This window comes from Rhinoderma darwinii, chromosome 8, assembly GCF_050947455.1.
Source record: "Rhinoderma darwinii isolate aRhiDar2 chromosome 8, aRhiDar2.hap1, whole genome shotgun sequence".
Classification (NCBI taxonomy): Eukaryota; Metazoa; Chordata; class Amphibia; order Anura; family Rhinodermatidae; genus Rhinoderma; species Rhinoderma darwinii.
In genome coordinates this window covers 74,359,664-74,379,504 of record NC_134694.1, presented here as the reverse complement: position 1 = coordinate 74,379,504, position 19,841 = coordinate 74,359,664, and the positions used below count along the sequence as shown (strand labels likewise).

General features: G+C 38.8%; 1 protein-coding gene across 1 annotated transcript in view; it reads left to right on the top strand.

Moving 5' to 3' along the window:
• The window catches only part of ATP1B4 (ATPase Na+/K+ transporting family member beta 4), a 41,523-nt gene extending 24,061 nt beyond the window's left edge, over nucleotides 1-17,462 (top strand). The window contains exons 3-8 of the mRNA XM_075836636.1: nucleotides 5,681-5,809; nucleotides 8,027-8,131; nucleotides 8,914-9,110; nucleotides 9,459-9,515; nucleotides 10,832-10,924; nucleotides 17,080-17,462. Coding sequence (XP_075692751.1) covers nucleotides 5,681-5,809; nucleotides 8,027-8,131; nucleotides 8,914-9,110; nucleotides 9,459-9,515; nucleotides 10,832-10,924; nucleotides 17,080-17,238 — 740 coding nt within the window. The 3' untranslated portion in view covers nucleotides 17,239-17,462. The remainder of the gene's footprint in view (nucleotides 1-5,680; nucleotides 5,810-8,026; nucleotides 8,132-8,913; nucleotides 9,111-9,458; nucleotides 9,516-10,831; nucleotides 10,925-17,079) is intronic.
• The last annotated feature ends 2,379 nt before the right edge of the window (nucleotides 17,463-19,841 follow it).

Below are 19,841 nucleotides of genomic sequence, written 5' to 3'. Positions count from 1 at the left end.
GCTGTACGTGGAGAAGAGGGCGAGGATACTTAGCATTGTTGGAGCGGGGAGTATTCTCGTTGTTCCAGGGGATCGTTTATGGCGATGAGCGGTGCGTTGGTGGAGCGGTGAGGAGGGAGCAGGAGAGAAGAGGTCCTCGTTGGTGGTGGGAGCAGAGAGAACAGTCTGGGCTATTTAAACCCAATCCGGTGTGCTCGCTCCTGAGCCAGGCACAGGCACAATAGTGCCGCCTGTGCCCGGCTCACATGGGTTGGCACGATGGTATGATGTCACCGGCCGACTCATGTGTGCGCTGAGGGAGGGGGGCAATGCAAGTGGGGACATCCTGTGATGCAGGAATGCATAACAGGATACGTCTCCAATTACCTCCCCAGCCTCCGCGGAGTAGGGAGACAGAAGATTAAAGGTAGAATCTCCTGCCTCCCTTTGGTAAACAAGACAAGACAATGACTAATTATCTTAATTTCCCATGGCCAGGGCTGTGTTTCTGCAGCCCTGGCTCATGGGACACTGATCACTGATTTTGTATATATATATATATATATATATATATATATATATACACAGGATCATTCTGCCTTTACAGCAAATTCAAAACCGTGCCAGATCTGTGGCCGCCTAAACTGAAATCTGCATATATATGGTACAGTGTTTTCAGAGTTCGGGGGAGCCCACACTTTGTGAGCTTCTCGGGGCCCATGGTACCCTTAATCCGCCCCTATCTGCTCACAATGACTGGGCAGATGCCATACTGCCTTTACAGGCAATGAACTGGGCAGATATAAGCAAGAGTTAGTAATTTAGGGGGGTTTGCCTACATCACTGCCAAGGATGTCTGTAGCAGGTGATGCGATCTAAGGGCCAGCACAGGAATACATAAGGTTTCAAATAATATGAATCACTTTAGCAGCTCCTAGCCTAGGTGATCATTTACCTAGCTAGGTGTTCCCTGTTGCTAGAAGCTCTACTGCACCATTCAACCACAGGGACATACCCAATGGGAATACTCATAGGGGTTATCAATTTTGTTACATGTCTTATATAGAATTGAAAATAACGCAGTGGACTTTTTGAGCTTTATACCTTGCCTATTATAAGATCCTCTTTTTTACCCATTTGCCTATAACATTATTAATATAACTTCAATAAATATTGTACCGTACATGAAGCCCCAATCTTATCTCTGGCTTCATCCATCACATCTTTTTAATAACCATAATCCAAAACCTTAGTCATCAATTCCCGTAGTCACAGATGAATGTTCAGAACTCTGTATGATATCGTTTCCATGACTGACTATTCCCATAACTACACTGCACTATGGGAATTAACTTAAGTAAATTTCCATCTGTTACTGTGAACTTTAGCTAGAATTCTGTTTCATCTGGGAAACATGTAAGTGAAAACAGATCAACAAACATGTACAAGTAAGTGATAACTATGTTGAGTATTGTACAGACAAAGTTTTTAAAGTATACAGGAAGCTTCTAGCTTACGTTCACATCAGCGTTGGGCTTCAGTTCATTGGTTCCGTTTGACCTTTCCGTCGGAGGAACAGATGAATGGAAACCATAGCTTCCGTGTGCATTACCATTGATTTCAATGGTAATACTTTCGTTGTAGTTGGTTTGTTTGTTTCCGATCCGTAAAGTTTCTTTTTTTGCAGAAACAATAGCGTAGTCAACTACACAATTGTTTCCGTGAAAAAAACCTGAAAATGTACGAAACGGAAACAAACGGAAACCAACTGCAACGGAACCAATACCATTGAAATCAATGGTAATGCAAACAGAAGCTATGGTTTCCGTTCGGCTTCCCATTTATCGGTTCCTCTAACGGAAAGGTCGAATGATACCCATGATGGAAGCCTAACGCTGATGTGAACAGTCCCTAACTATTTGATTTGCTGTGTTTATATATAATATCTCTCAAATGATGGTTATAAATGTGTACAATAGTTTAATTCCATAATTTCCCTACAAACACTGGTAATAAACTATGTACAAAATAATTGATGGCCATTAAAGTTGTATTATAGCACATAATATTGTGGAATTGTAATTATACTCAGTTAATTGTACTGTATATGGCTGAAAACAACCAGCTTGGTATCCATTGAACTGAGATCTCTATGTTTTAAACCAACTGTGTAGCGTGTCATTGGTCTCATTATGCTATAAATAAATTCACAACCTTTGCCAAATTTTAAATCAATCATGTTGACTGGCATTTATATTATATACCACAATTTTCCATAAAGATATTCCTTAAAATGATTGTCTGGTCTAGATAAATCCTTCTCCTAAAAACTATAAAGGCATATTCAGCTCATAGAGAAAGGTCCCTAAACTGGTAACCACATTTATTACCAAGAGAAGAGCAGAGAGCTGCATCTGAGCCGGGCCGTCAGCTCTGGAGAACCACTGGCATCAGGGGAAATCAGTAAATGTCTTATAAACTACTCAGAATCTACTCCAATGTCACCAAAATCTCAACTTAAAATCCCAAGGTGGAATTTCTAGGCTGTTGGTCAAGTGTTTGGGGGGGCATGCCAAAAATATGTTCCCAAACAATGTAAATCCTATAGAATAACAGAATTGAGGGTCTGTAATGAGAATTGTTGGGAAAAATCCAATCATCTCACTATTAAATAAACACATTCTTTGTGAAATGGGATATTGGAACATATTAGCAGCTGCAAATCTCAGATGACAAGCAAGGCATAGCATCCGAATCTTTATATGACAGGAAGCTGTGCTAAATAGCTCAGAATAAATATAAACCGTTTATAGAATGCAGTGTGTGCATTTTTTTCTTAAAAAAAGGGGTAGTCTGGTTTTAGCAAATTAATGTAATTTTTTGTATAATTAAAAATAATAACATTTTCCAATAAACTTTTTGTAGTAAAGGAGTATCTAATTGAGAAGCATTTTTACCAGTTATTATCTATCCACCGGATAGGTGACAACTGATAGAGCGGTGGGGGTCCGATCGCTGGAACCCACGCTGATCGCCAGTGTGTGGATCCCTGTCATCTTTCCCCCCAGCAGTGAGACCGTTTCCAGGGAGGAGTTAAATGGAGTGGTCTCAGAGCATGCGCCCTGCCCCTCTATATAAAGTCTGTTGGCACTGCAGCAATTTTCCAAATGCTATGCTCGGCAGTTTATGTCACTGCTACCGCCCATAAGTAGTGCAATGTATTAGAACATAAATCAGACATTTGGACCTACAAATCCCCTAGTGGGACTAAAAAAAAATGTAAAAACAAGTTTAAAAAAAAAATGAGAAAAAAGTGAGAAAAAATTAAAAAGTTTCAAGTAATAAAATGAAACCCAATCGCCCATTTTCCCTTTATTATTATTTTGTTTATATAAACCATACATATTTGGTATCGCCGCATCCATAAGGACCTGAACTGTAAAAATATTATATTATTTATCCCGCGGGGATAAAATACTCTAAAAAAAAATAATCCAGAATTGCTGTTTATTGGTCACTTTGCCATCCAAAAATGGAATACAAAGTGATCAAAAAGTTGTATGTATACAAAAATGCTACCTATAAAAACTATAGCTCGTCTCGCAAAAAAACAAGCCCTCATACAGCTCCGTCGACTAAAAAATTAAAAAGTTATGGTTCTCAAAACATGGCGACAGAAAAAATACATTCTTTTTATAAAAAGTTGTAAAACATACAAAAGTGCTATAAATATGGTATTGCCGGAATCATACTGACCCGCAGAATAAAGTTAACATGCAATTTATAACGCATGGTGAATGCTATATAAAAAGAAACCTAAAAAACTATGCCCGAATTGCTGTTTTTTGGCCACCTCCCTTCTGAGCCCTACAGTGTACCCAAACAGCAGTTTACTTCCACATATAAGGCATCGCCATACCCGGGAGAACCCTTTTTACTAATTTTGGGGTGTGTGTCTCCAGTGGCACAAGCTGGGCACAACATATTTGCCACTGAAATGGCATATCTGGGGAAAAATTGTAATTTAAAAAATTTACATTTTTACTTTGCACCATCTGCAGCGCAATCATTTATGGAAAAGAAATGTGGGGTGACAATGTTCACTACATCCCTTAATAAATGTCTTGAGGGGCGTAGTTTACAAAATGGGGTCACAGAGGTTTATTTTATTATTTCACATCAGAGCCTCTGCAATTGTGAACCAATACTTTGAAAGTCGCCAAATTAGGCCTCTATTTCGCATGGTAGTCTTTTACTCCTGAGTCTGGTCGAATGTCCTAGCAAAGGATTAGGGCCACATGTAGGGTGTTTCTAAAACCAGGAAACACACCGTAATAATTAGAGAGCTGTCTTTTCATGGTGTTACAAGCTGGGTAATACATATTGGCATATCCATGGAATAACTGTAATTTTCACTCTGCAACATCGAGTGCACACTAATTTCTGGAAAACACTTGCGGGATTAACAAGCTCCCTACACCCCTTGAGAGGTGTAGTTTCCAAAATGGGTACTTTTGAGGAGTTTCCACTGTTTTGGCCCCACGGGGGCTTTGCAAAAGCGACATGGTGCCAAGAAACCAATACAGCAAAATCTGTGCTCCAAAAGCCAAATGGCGCTCCTTCTCTTCTGAGCCCTACCATGCGCCCAAACGGCAGTTTATGACCACATATGGGGGTATTGCCGGACTCTGGAGACTTTCCAACTCTATGAAAGTCTCCTTCATAGAGTTGGAAAAGCAGTGTAAAGACACTATTTTGTCACATCTGAGTTACATCAAACTTCTTACATTCTGGAATTAAATGGTTACACCAATTTAGTGAATTAGGATGCAATAAATAGAGAAGGGCAAAAAGCTAGTAGGTTTAAAAGTTTCAAGATTCATAGATCACTTATTATAGCTTGGTAGTAACAAAATATTAAATTATTTTTTTTTAGAACTTATTAAAGAAGACCTCCAGTGGAAGCACAGTTTTCCATGTCTGCATTCCCCACCAGACTGTATACCACACTCTACACTTCTTTTTTGTATACTGTACTTACTTTTTGAACTGCTGTCTTGTCTGTGCTTTAAAAAAAAAAGAAAAAGCTTCCATCTTGATTCTTGGATTTTCCCAGCTTTCTCTTCCTCTCTGCTTTGTTATCAATCCCATGATGCTTCAGCACAGCATCACATGATCAGCTAAAAACCATACCATTTCTGCATGCTGTGGGACACCCAAATAGGTACTAAGAGGTCACCGAGAAGGGGGACCAAGATAAAACTTGTAGCCGAAGGATAGAAGATGCAACAATTTTAATAAATAGGGTTGGAGTCGGATGGAAAGAACAAGGAAGAGGAACGAAACTAAACCTTTTGTGAGTCATTTCATAGACAACATATAGATCTCTAATATCTAATGAAAGATTATAGTGGAGTGCAAGACCACATTTTAGTAACAAGAACAGGGAAAACTGAACATGATCTACTGTTTCCATCTCTGGCCTGTTACCCATCTAGATTTCAGACTCTGGCATCTCTCCATAGAGATCTACAGGCAGTACATCTCTGTTTCCCTGTGCAAAATCTGAATGGAGGAGAAAGCAATTAAAATAACACTTGTGTCCATTTCATGACAGATCATGTTTCTTTCATGCTCTTATATTTCTTGTATACACATCAGCCATTTATAGTCATGTATTTCTGGTTTACTCTCTTTCCAGCCCTGATACTTCTATTTTACTTTGTACTTTACGCGTTTCTAACTGGGATGTTTGCATTATGTATATATGGACTTCTTCTCACAATAAGCCCATATGTGCCTACATACAGAGACAGAGTTTTTCCACCTGGTAAGTTCTGTTTTATTCTAATTTTTAATGGTTTTTTTTTTTATAAAGAACCTGTCTGTTTGCTGATTTGTTTCCATTGAAGTAGTAATAGGCTATACATAGATTATGGTCATAAAATAAGCTTTTAATATTTGTAGTTGGTGCAGTGTGGTAAGGATAGGACTGGCTCTATTGGCATCTGCTGCCAGGCATTTATTCACAGTGGTATATAAAGAAATTCCCCTGGAAAAGCAGTAAAGGCCAAAATTGGGTGGTCAGTACAGAACCAGTATTGTACTGCAAAATACAGCATAGTCGGAGACTATATAATACTGCATATTCATTTTGTTGAAATCACAAATACAAGTTCACATTTGTGTTTACGTGTAATTGGAACATTGCAATGCTGCATGTTCCTATTTTTAAAGCAGGAATAATTTTTGGCTCTGGGATTATTGGCCATGTTAAAGGGCATACTACATTCCCCTGGATCATGATAAATAGGAGGGCGCAGTACTCACAGTATGACCTTATGAACTCCATTTAGCCCTCTCTGCAATGTCTCTACATTCAGATGTGTGACCTTGCGGGGTAACCATATCTCTCAGTGACTTCATTTCCTGAAGAAGTTTTTTAAAGACAGTGTTTATAAGTCTGTATCTTACCATGATCTTGTGTCCGTGTACTATTTATAGTAGGTGGAAAGTGCAGACGCGTTTACATGTAACAATTATCATTAGGATTCGTATATTGCAATTATAACTGCCAGGTGTAAATGCACAAATTAATTAATAATAAAAGGGGGTGGAGGGGCGATTCAGGTCTGGAGGACGATCTTCTTTGCTGTCGTAGAGACCAGTTGTAAAGCTGGCCATATACATTAGATGTATGTCAGCCGAACCTGCCGATTGCGGCGGGACCAGCCGACCATCTAATGTGTATGATGGCGTCCCGACTCTCCCCTGACAGCAGAAGGGCCGGGTATGTTAAATGTCAACATGCCGGACCTTTTTGTTTCTTAGTAGATCGTTAGTAGAAACGCCGCTGCCAGAGGAGACTGGCGGCGGCTTTTCCCTTCTCCCTATTAAAAAGAGCCTGTAGAGATATAAAATAAGTTTTATTTGAAACCCCCCTCTATGAGTCACAGTGGGGAGCCACTCAGTAAGAGTGGCTCCCAGTCTAACAGACATGGTAGGCCATTTATTTGAATGGCCTGAATGTATGGCCAGCTGTAGCATTCCTCAGCAATACAGATGATAGCCTGATCTCTGAGATATCAGAGAAGGGGCTGTCTTCATAAGAGTCAACATGAGTTTAAAATCATGCTGTGCAGGGAAGGGGAGAAGCTGCATGACAATGATTGGACAGCTGATTGGTCAGTATCATACAAACAACACAAACACCGCCCACAGAGAGAGCAACGTTACCGCCCATTTGGCTAGTATAGCCTCATTTGCATATTTAGAAAAAAGCTCATAACTTCTAAAATAATAAACGTTTTTGGACACAATTTTCACTTGAATTATCAGCATGACAGCGCCCACGATGAACTGTGTTTTTCAGTGCATAAGATTTTAAAGTGGATCTGTCACTACTTTATTAATGCCCAATCTCCTAATTAATCTAAGGTGCTGTCATGCTGATAATTCCAGTGAAACTAGTTAGGAGATTGGGCATTAATAAAGTAGTGACAGATCCTCTTTAAAATCTTATGCACTGAAAAACACAGCTTGTACTATATAGCCAGTAGTACTGAAATAACTGTATATGACATGCTTCACTATATTTACATGGGATCTATGTGTAGCTTGTAGTAAAAAAAAAAAAAAAAACTATTTGTGCTATATATATATATATATATATATATATATATATATATACTGTATATTTTGATCCCAAAGCACTGCTTATAAGCAAGATGTTTATCCCCAAAGAGAAATAACACTGCAGTCCCAAACTCAAGGACTGGATTTTAGGTAAAGAAAATGTGGCAGTTAGTCCACTTGCCATGTTATTTTAGCCTTATTTCTACAAAGTATAGAATATCTGAAAATTACCTTAGGTTATTATGGTACCTACAATAAGTATCTTTATATAATGTATATATGTACATTACATGACCCTAACAAAAGTCAAACAATAAAACAATAGCATGTGATGTAATAATGCCAAATGTAACTTACTACTACTACTACTACTACTATTATTATTTTTGCTAATAGTCATTATATTTTACAGGTGTAACAATCAGGCCACTTGCAAGTGGATTTCATTATACATTTAATTCTTTAGAAAAGGACACATGGTTATCTTACACCAACAGTCTGCACACATTTCTTGGAGGTAACATTTTTATTTATTTTTTCTTGTCATGAGAAATTGTTTGGACAAGATCATTGTTGTGTTAAATAATAAAGAAGTAACAAGACAATATGCATACATTTCTTCTATAGACATGGGCACATCCATAGGAATTCTATGTACATATTACATCCATACGGAAGAGATGTAAGAAAACAAACTCTACTGTCCATGAGATCAACGATTGGAAACCACTTAGGAATTTTCTATATTAAGAAACAGCTTGTCTAGTGCTCTGCTATTTCAGATGTATTTATATATTCAGAGCCTATTTCACTCCTTTAACTCTTTCCTTTTTGTAATACTTAACTAATAATTATGTTTGAAAAATATGTGTACGGTCGGTTACAGATGGCCAAACTGCAGCTACCTTTTAGTGCCCATATTACGCCCACAATGCTCAAACCTTCCGCAGTTATACTGAGCCGAACTTTGATGGTAATGTAAATTTGGTTCAGTATAACCCTGCATAGACATAGTTTTAAAATATAAAATACTGGCTACCTGCAGCCGCCACTAGAGGGAGCTTAGCAGCTTACTGCATACTGTTTACGCATTGAACTCAATAATAACAGTATGCAGTAAGCTCCTTAGCTCCCTCTTGTGGCGGCTGTAGGTAGCAAACATGTTATGTTTTAATACCAACTATATAACGATACATTAAGAAACTAAACAGAACATAATTTTGGATTTAAAAACGACATGATGAAAAAAGGTTTTCATGTATGATGTATATGTGTCTAATATATATATTTTTTTAATAGATTATGATGATGACAAACAAATAGCTACAAATGTGGAATGCACACCAGGAAAATACTTCCTTCAGGAAGGAGAAGAAAATGTGGAAAGGAAAGCCTGTCAGTTCCGCCGCTCACTGCTAAAGAATTGTTCTGGAATTGAGGACCCAAGTTTTGGCTTTTCTTATGGGAAACCATGTATCTTACTAAAGATGAACCGGGTAAAACAAAATAAAGGTGAAACAATTAAACTATGTTTATTAAAGGATAGGATGGTCAGTGGAGCATTGCTATGAAGGTACCACACTAATTGATCTTTCCCATTTACATTTAAATATCCTTTTTGTAAAGAAAATGAACATAGAGTAAATATAAATCAGTTAGAGTGAATATTATTAGTGAAAACATCCAGAAAATTCCAGGATATGTTCACATGTGGTAAGTTTCTCTTCCGATTTCTGCAACGAATCTGCTACATGAGAACATAACATTACTGTGCAAAGTTGTAAGACTTTTGGCAAACAATGTTTATTATTATGTGTATTTCATAAAGAATCTTGTCCTCCTAGATTGTTGGGTATGAAGCCGGTTCTGGAACACCAATAACTGTATCTTGTGGAAGCCGAGTAAGTAAAATGCATTAGGTGTGAATTTGAGAACGTTTGCTTTGTGTTGTTTATTACACTGGTACCTGTTTCTGGTCCACCATAAAAAAAATTTTGACGTCTTTAGTGGGAAAGGTGGTGAGCAGAATGGTTAGAACAGAGCATCGTAAGCTGTAATAGCTCCTTAAAGGGTACCTCCATTTATGCAACTGACCTCTTCTCCTGCTGGAAGTTTAAAAGTGACGGTAGGAGACGCGGCCAAGAGAGCAGGGGTTCAGGTTATTGTGGCAACCATACAATGCCATTTTCTTTGCAAGAGAGTTTTTTAACACTTCCCCTTCCCCTTTAAAACAATATATTGTATACAGTGTAGATAGAAATCATGCAAGGTACTTTTAATTACACACCATGGGCCTCGAGGTTGGTCTTCACGGTGATGTCATCTTCAGCCCCACGGCCCTCCTCACAAGTGCTCATTCTAGGGCGTCTTGTCATTCATTGAGAATGACTTCAGGGAAAGACCCGGGAGCCATTTTTATTTGTTTAATAACCTCAGATCCTGATGGCAGTTCCATTTGTATTGCCCTCTACTTAATATCCTGTGTTAGTGCTGGAGGAAAAGTTCAACACTGGAAAAAATTAGCTCTATGTAATTATCGTGTCACTCTTTCTATTCCATTTAGATTGTAAGCTCTTACGAGCAGGGACTTCTCTCCTTTTGTCTCATTGCTTGCTCATATGTTTTTGGCTACTTGTCATTTTTCTTTTATTTCCTCAAGCATAAGGCGCTGCAAAATTTGTCGTGCTATATATAGATTATTATTCTTAGTTATACCTAGAATTAATATATCTATATACTTAACTCCAAACATTTTAGGTGGCCAAACAGAGACACATAAAACATGAAGTGTTTCAGACTTCTTGACACATCCAGAAAAATAAAAAGTGGGCACTTTTGTTGCAACAATGAGAGGTCAATTAAAATGTGTTTTTTTTGGCACGAAAACAAAGGCCAAAGCCTACGCTGGCAAAATTGCATAAAAAGCAGAATCCATAAGAAAAAATATGTCTATACTACTAACCCTTTCGTTATTAAGGCAATGTATGGTAATATTATTTGGACACTGAATGGCAGTATAGTGCGGGAATTATATTGCAGTGTTATGTGGCCACTATATGGTGGTATAATTTGGATATAGTATGGAGGAATTATTTGGCATTGTATGGCTGAATTTAAATATAAACATTTAGGTAAAAATGTCATATGTACCCGTATATATTTAGATTTTGAAATTTCAGAGAAATTTTTTTTTTTATTGTTTCTTTTTTCTTCCCAGAAAGGAAATGAGAGTAATTTAGGAGCGGTTGACTTTTATCCAGAAAATTACTTTGACCTTATGTACTTCCCCTATTATGGCAAGCTTACACATGTAAGTATATTCTCTATTAATTATTATTTTCAAGCCTTTTCTGCCAATGCTTCCCTAGTTCAAATGCAGTACAGTTTTTAACTTTAATGCACTGGTGATTTTTAAAAACATGGAGAATAAAAAAGTAAACTGTGAAATGAGCAGTCATGAGGAATGAGTTTGGTAAAGTGAGTTTACACATTTTTGCCACGATTTTTTTATGCACTTTTTTTAAAATTATATGTGTCCATTTGTAGAAAATTTAATTTTTTAATCGCAGGGTTTGTATGTATTCTGTAACCATAGAGACACATATGTCTGCATAGGACCTGCAGACAAAAGATGGTAGGATATGGTCTAAATTCTAAATTCAATGGTCAGCAGTACTAGATCAAAAAACATATAAATAGGTGGGTGCACGCCTTAGGGACATGGTCCAATGGCCCCTCAATGAGCAAAAACTGGGAAGACTATAAGACTATTTGCAAATTTGCTTCATTGTTTTTTATTCTAAATGCATTGTAGCACTAAAAAAATAGATGCAAATTTTTTTATCTGAAACATGCATTTTATGTTTTCTTTTTTATTATTTGTATTAAGTTGTGCGAGAATTTTGAAGGACAGAATATACATGTGGAAAAAAAAAAAAGAACAGTTACAGATTTTATATCGATTTTTGTATATATTTTCTTAATGAACTAAAGCTGGCCATGCACATAATATAGCAGTTGCATCTTTACTGCTAGTGGAAAATAAGACACTGCCAGACACCATTTATCTCATGTAGAAACAAAGAATCAGGCATGTTGAATTTCATCATCCTTTTCTCCTCTGATGCCATACGTCAAGTGACAGAGGGGCCTCATACACCTTTGATTATCAATGGAATCCGCTAAAATTTATCAAACGGGGAAAACTAGTAACTGGATATGCCACATTTAGTTTTTTAAGGGGATGGGCTATTTTGTACAACCCCTTTTTTGGCTGCATAAAGCTGATTTTAGATGGACCTGCTGCTGGGTCTCCCTGCAGTCAGTTATTATCACAAGGGTGCTGCATGGAAAATAGGCAATACACAATGCACACTGAAAATTATGGAAATTTATAAATGGGTCCTCCAAGGCAGAGCGTTAAAACCAGGCTATGTAAACCTATGAACACACTTTTTTTTGTTTTTTAAATAAAACAATTTTTCATGGTGTTTAATGCAACTTTTTAATTGTTTTGTATTAAAAACAAAATGTTTACTTTTTAAGATACAGCTTCTATGTATCCTGGATACATAGAAGCTCTATCTTGCCGTGAACCTCGAATCTGTCAGGTCACAGTGGGACTGACGGCTTCGGTGACAGCGGGTCCTGCGTGTTTCTGACATGCAGTATCCACCTGATATCGATCACATCTAAGTTCATAGATGTGATCAATAACAGGTGGTTCCTGCGTGTAAGAGACATGCAGAACCCGCTGTCGCCAAAGTCGTCAATCTCGCTGACCTGACGGATTCGGGTTTCAGTGGATACATTGAAGCTGTATCTCAAAAAGTAAAACCAATTTTTAATTTAAAAAAACTATTAAACAGTTGCATTAACCCCTTTAGGACACAGCCTGTTTTGGCCTTGTGGCACAGCCGATTTTTTCAAATCTGACATGTGTCACTTTATGTGGTAATAACTACGGAATGCTTTTACCTATCCAAGCGATTCTGAGATTATTTTCTCGTGACATATTGTACTTTATGTTAGTGAAAAAATGTGGTCTATAAATTCAATATTTATTTGTGAAAAACGTCAAATTTTAGCAAAAATTTGCAAAAATTATCATTTTTCTAAATTTAAATGTGTTTGCTTGTAAAACAGATAGTAATACCACACAAAATAGTTACTAGTTAACATCCCCAATATGTCTACTTTATGTTTTTCATAATTTTTTTTCACGTACTTTTATTTTTCTAGGACGTTACAAGTCTTAGAACTTTAGCAGCAATTTCTCATATTTTCAAGAAAATGTCAATAGGCCATTTTTTCAGGGACCAGTTCAGTTCTGAAGTGGTTTTGAGGGCCTTATATATTAGAAAGTCCCCATAAATCACCCCATTTTGAAAACTGCACCCCTCAAAGTATTCAAAACGACATTCAGAAAGTATTTTAACCCTTTAGGCGTTTCACAGGAATTAAGGCAAAGTAGAGGTGAAATGTACAAATTTCATTTTTTTTGCCGCAATTCATTTGTAATAAAAAAAAAATCTGTAACACAGAAGGTTTTACCAGAGAAACGCAACTCAATATTTTTTGCCCAGATTCTGAGGATTTTAGAAATATCCCACATGTGGCCCTAAGTGTCCTAATGGACTGAAGCACCGGCCTCAGAAGCAAAGGAGCAGCTAGTGGATTTTGGGGCCTCCTTTTTTTAGGAATATATTTTAGGCACCATGTCAGGTTTGAGGAGGTCTTGTGGTACCTAAACAGTCGAAACCCCCAAAAGTGACCCCATTTTGGAAACTACACCCCTCAAGGCATTTTTCTAGGGGTATAGTTAGCATTTTGACCCGACAGTTTTTTTGCAGAATTTTGTGGAATTAGTCTGTGAAGATGAAAATCACCTAATTTTCTGTCGAAACATAGAATTTTTTCATTTTTACAAGGAATAAAGGAGAAAAAGCACCCCAACATTTGTAATGAATTTCTCCCGATTACGGCAATACCCCATATGTGGTCGTAAACTGATGTTTGGACCCACAGCAGGGCTCAGGAGGGAAGGAGCGCCTTTTGGATTTTGGAGCGCAGATTGGTTTTCAGTGCAATGTCGGGTTTGCAATGCCCCGGAGGGACCAAAACAGTGGAAACCCCCCAAAAGTGACCCTTATTTCTTACAGCGTTCACCGTGGGCAATAAATTACGTTTTAATTTATTCTGCCGGTCGGTACGATTACGCCGATACCATATGTGTATAGTTTTTTTTAAAGTTTTGCAGCGTTTGCACAATAAAATGACGTTTCTATAAAATAATTTATTTTCTGAGACACGCTATTCTGAGCCGTAACTTTTTTATTTTTTTCGTCAAAAAAGCTGTGGGAGGTCTTGTTTTTTGCGGAACGGGTTGTAGTTTTTATTGGTACTATTTTGGGGTAAATGCAACTTTTTGATCACTTTTTATTCTATATCTTGGGAGGGGTGGTGACCAAAAAATAGCGATGCTGACATAGTTTTCCGTTAATTTTTCCGCACGGTGAACGCCGCAAACAAAATAAACATTATAGTTTCATAATTTGGGTCGTTACGAACGCGGTGATACCAAATATGTGTACTTTTGTTTAACGTTTTCATTTTTTCCCTATAATAAATGACTTATTATAGGAAAACAAAAACTTATTTTTACACTTTTATAAAACATTTTTATTAACTTTTTTTTACTTTTTACACTTCCTTTTTTTGTTTATTAACTTTTCTTTTACTTTTTACACTTTCTTTTTTTGACCTGCAGCTCTGATCGCTGCTAGAATTCATTACACTACCTAGGTAGTGTAACGTATTCCAACTGTCAGTGTGATGTCACAGTCACTCTGACAGTTAGTCTACGAGGATCAGCAGAGGCTAATCCTCATAGGCTTCCATACATGGCAGACCCGGAGGCCGTTGCCTGGCCTCCGGATGCCATCACAAGCATCACCAGCCCCCACAATTGAATGGGGGCTGTTGATGTGCTACAAACCCCCTACATGCGGAGATCGCAATCGAGCCCCGCATGTAACGGGTTAATTGCCGAAATCAGCGGCGATGAGCCGCTGATCGGCAACACTGGAGTGTCAGCTGTCGGGGACAGCTGATCTCCAAGTTCCCGATGCACACTGTCGCCGACAATGTGCATCGGGAACGACACAGTGACTTCCTGTCACACTGACAGGAAGCCTATCAGGACCAGCCGAAGGTTGGCTTCCATTGTTTGGCTTCCGTTTGCCATACTAACTATCGGCAAACCCCACGATTTCGGACCGGGGTCTGCCGATATGTTAGAAACCACCAAAATTCGGCGATTGCACCCGATCGCCGAATTTAAGGGGTTAATTCGCCAAAACCAGCGGCAAAGGACAGCTGGTCGGCAAGAGTGGAGTGTCAGCTGTCGGCGACAGCTGACCTCCCGGTTCCCGGTGCACACTGTCGCCGACAGTGTGCACCGGGACCCACTCAGTAACTTTACATCCTTGTGCGCTAAGACACTGGCAGCAGGGACGTACAGTTGCGTCTTGGTGCGCCTAGGGGTTAAACACCATGAAACATTGTTTTACTAAAAAAATAAAAATAAAATTAAGAACTTTTCCTAATAGTTGAATTCAAAATGGTTGGTCTCTACCGGCTGACCCTTTAAGTGAACCATGTTATTTTAAGGTTTCTCGTTTTGTTTTATGTATTTTCTTAATGTGTTTATAGTGGTTGGAGCTTCATTTTCTCACACAGAACTCTAAATACCCTGTAAAGACAAAGGGGGAGAATTATTGAGACTGACGTTTTATACGCTGATCTTAATAAACGCTGGAGTAAGATGCAACACATTTATTCACCTGGGCCCCGCACCGATAAGCCGCTCTGGTGACCTGTGGGCATAATGTACGGAGCCGGAAGCAGTTGGCTCCGTTCATAGCATAGCGGCCGTGCTGCAAAACTGCAGGTCCGCTCCTATTCACTTGAATAGGAGCAGAGCTGCAGTACTGAAGCTCCGCCGCTATTCCGTGTCCGGAGCTAACTGCTTCCATGTTGTACGACCGGTGCACAGAGGCACCGGACCAGCTGATCTGTGCAGGGCCCGGGTGTCGGAACCCCACAGATCATGTAGTGATCAGTTGTCAGAAGGTGGAAAACCCCTTTAAGCCTGGGACACCTCTCTACGAGACGCGGCAGGGGGAATGTATTGCCAGCGGCAGCTCTCCTCATCAATAAGAGCTGATCGCCAGGCTGCCTTGAATTGAAAAAGGAGTTTTCAAGATAAGATAAGACAACCCCTATAAGTCTGTTCTGGAAGCTAGATCTACATGATGACATTGAATGTAATCACCGGTCATTGCCAAAGGATTGAACAGATGAGATGCAATATTGTTGCATGATGCTATAGACTTAGCACTAAGGGCTAGTTCACACAGAGTTTTTTGCAGGAGGAAAATTCCTCCTGCAAAATCTGCTCCAGGCGTTTTTTGCACAGTAGTTTGACAAAAACGTGTCAAAACACTAGTCGAGGCGTTTTTGTTGCGGTAAGAAAAACGCCTCCGCCTCCCATTGAAATCAATGGGAGGCATTTTCGGTCGTTTTTTGACGAGTTTTGCGGTGCGGCTTCCGCGCCAAAAAAACTCGTCAAAAAACTCAGAGAGACAATACAATACAAATGCAATATAATAATCTCTCCTGATGGGGTCACGCAGAATGTATGTGGCGTATTCTACATATCTGCCTTAAAAATGTACGTTTACCTAATAATCCAGTCAGAATAGACTGGATAATTTTTGATACATATCTGTAAATAAATTTTCCAAATGCCTAGGCATGTATTGGCCTTACCACCACCACATGTGAAATGAGCATAGCACAGTCTGAAGGCCCTATAAACAGTGTTAAGAATTATCTTTTTAATTTTATAATCCATAAATCGCCCTATACAGGAGATTAGAGTCCCAGTGTATCCTGATGCTATCTCATGTACAGCTTTTTAACCAATGAAATGGTAAATCAGGTTGGTTATTTTTGTGTAATTTACTAAAAAGCTGCATATGAGAAGTAGAGAAGCATAGTATAATTTGCATTGGCAGCAGGAAAGATTCGGAGACTTTGATCTTCCCCAGAGGTCCTGAACATTTTGTAGGTTGCAAGCCATTTCAAGAATAGATGGTGTATTAAAAGGAAAGATGTGATCAATTGATATGGGTTTTACCCTAGTACATACCTTGGCATTGCTTAAACTTTACACTTCTCTACATTTATTTCTTGGGTGAGAACATGGTCACTGGTAAGAGACTGGCATTGTAACCTAGTCAACTTATCCACTTTTTATGCTGGGTCTGACTAATTTAGCAATAAAGTAGCTTAGTGGCCATGTGTCCTGTACACTTCTTCCAGTACTAGCGCTTTATGAAAGACTGATAAGATTTAACATTGCAAGACATGTATCATATCTAACCAATTTTTCTGTTTTAGGTAAATTACACATCACCTCTAGTTGCTATGCATTTTACAAAGTTGACACCAAATCATGACGTCTCCATACAATGCAAGATAAATGGGAAGGGCATTATTAATGATCACAAGACCGATCACTTCCTGGGCAGAGTAATCTTCACAATGAACATTGGATGAATGGAGTCAGAGTCCAAAATTCAGGAAACTTACAAGTGGTCATGCTCAGACTATTACTTACTTTTCCTTTATTGCAGCAGTCAGTTTTAGCAATGCTGAAACCTAAATGAATGGGTACATCCTCTCCTAGGCCGCAGTTTGTGAGATGCCTTCCTGGGCACTAAAACTTATCATAAACGTGGCCTTGGTGAGTGAAGAGCACCATAGGAACACGGCAGTGAAATAAGCATGCATAAAATAAAACCTGTAAGAAAACCATGGTTTAAGTCACTTAGTTTCATTTTGGATACCCACCATGCACTGCTGCCTTCCCGAACAGCTTATCAAGGAAGTTTTTCCTGTTAAAGTCAGGCCTTATTTATCAATACCGTCTAACAGAAAAACTGTCTTTGTTGCCAATGGCAACCAATCAGGGCTCAGCTTTAATTTTTTAATATGCTCTACAAAAATGAAAGCTGCATCATGATTGGTTGCTATGGGCAACGAGGTCAGTTTTTATTTTAGACATTTTTGATAAATGGGGTTCGTGCTAAAATTAAGTTTATTATTAATTGTTCCTTAGAATCAAAATAATTATATTTAGTTATAATTGTTTAGCTTTTTTTGTTTTATAAAGTCCATATAACAGATATTTGGTTGTCATTTTTCTCTATGCAGAGAACATGGTGAAACTTAGGCTCTGTTCACATCCCATGAGTCTTCCGTCAGACGTATAGGTCAGAAGTATTGTCCATATTCATTTGAGTGGACATAATATAATGCAACATTTCCCCTGCGGTGTCAAAATGTGTGATCGCCTGCAGCTTCCCCCAGCAATTTTAGCTATATGCATAGGGCTTCAGAAGGTTTTCTTTTCGATGAGACTGATCGGCTCTGGTTTGGAGACACAATTTGGGGTCTATTCACACGATGTGGTCAAATTTGTGGTTTATTGCAGTAATTACAGAAAAACGGCAGTAAAGTGCATTGGTGTTTTTCTGCAAATTTGTGGTAATCACAACAATAAACCATGATATGACCGCACCATGTGAATATACCATAAAGGGGCTATCTCCGCTCCCATATTAGGGCATATAGCAATCATAGAGGGTGTCCCCAGCTAGAGTCTCTCCTTCATGAGTCAGAGCAGAGAGCCACTGAGCAATCAACATGACATTTTCACCTGCTGTGGCTGCTGTGGGGGAAATGTATAGCAGTCAGTAATTTATCCGCCGGTGATAGAAGCCAGGCCTGTGACGATCAGCTTTGAGCCAATTTCACACAGCAGTATTTTGATCAATATTTTGCTTCATTATTTGTAAGCCAAAACCAGGACTGGCTCCAAAACCCGGAAGAAGTACATATTTTTTCCAATATACTTTTACCTTTGTAGGTTCCACCCTAGGTTTTGTTTTACATATACTAATGCAAAATACTGACCAAAATACTACCGTGTAAAAGTTGCCTAAAGGGGTTTTACCATAATCATTATTTATCACCTAGTCATAGGATAGGTGATAAATATCTGGTTGGTGGGGTTAAAACCGCTGGGACCACCTTCCGAGGAAACTTGGTCATGGATGGAGCCACCTGGTACAGCTTAACCATAAAGAGAACCTATCACTAATATTTTTAATTTAAAAAAAAAGAGCCATTAAAAAAATTACATCTCTAAATATGATAATAATTTTTTTGTTCTCCAGTGTAATTAGATTCTATTTAGCATGCACCCTATTTGCTAATTACCCGACTGCTCTCCGAAGTCACTGCTAGGCAGCCTTACCAAAAGTTCCTGTCATGCCCAGCGGCACAGAAAACTTTTTTTGCAGCTAATCAGCCTGAGCCAATCACAGGGTGACTTAACAGACTGACAACCCTAACAGCCAAGGAAAGCAAAGAAGCTGCCTCAGAGATGAATGAAGAGCAGAGAAGCATAGGAGAGTTGCAGGGCTGCACAGCAGAAAATACGTCGGAGTCTGAGTCTACTTTATTGCATGTGGAGCTGATGAACTAACAACTGTCTTTCTTGTCACTTCAGCAGGCAAGCAGGAGACGGTTATGACAGTAATGTAGTGTTTACACATCACGGCCAATTAGCGTTTTTTGGCCACAATTTTCCAAAAACCGTGGCAAAACCACACCATTTTCTTGCGATTTTCCAAAAATCACTGCAAAAAAAACCCGCAGATTGGCCGAGATGTGTGAACACAATTCTGGCAGGCACATTTCCTTAATGTGGAAGTGGCTATTTTATAACCAGTTGGCTAATAAGTCTTGTTTGTATGCCACATATGGCAGAGCTGAATTTCAGCTCTTTGCAAAACCATTTCAACAATCATGATATTACTGTACCTTGCATTGTGCCAAATGACAAAATCAGCACTTGCATATCCATATGTGACAGGAATAGATGTCCTACATGTGACACATTCGGTTCCCTGATAGACCCAGCTCTGCTACATCTGACTGCAGGGCGGCATCTGCCATGAGGAGAGATGAGCAGCAGCCTTCAGTGTCTCGGTAGATGCTCCAATCGTACATGCGGACATCAGCGGCTTGCAGGAGCGACAAGGCACTAGTTGTCGAGGTCTAAAATAGGAGGGAGCGAGATTTTCCCATGGTGA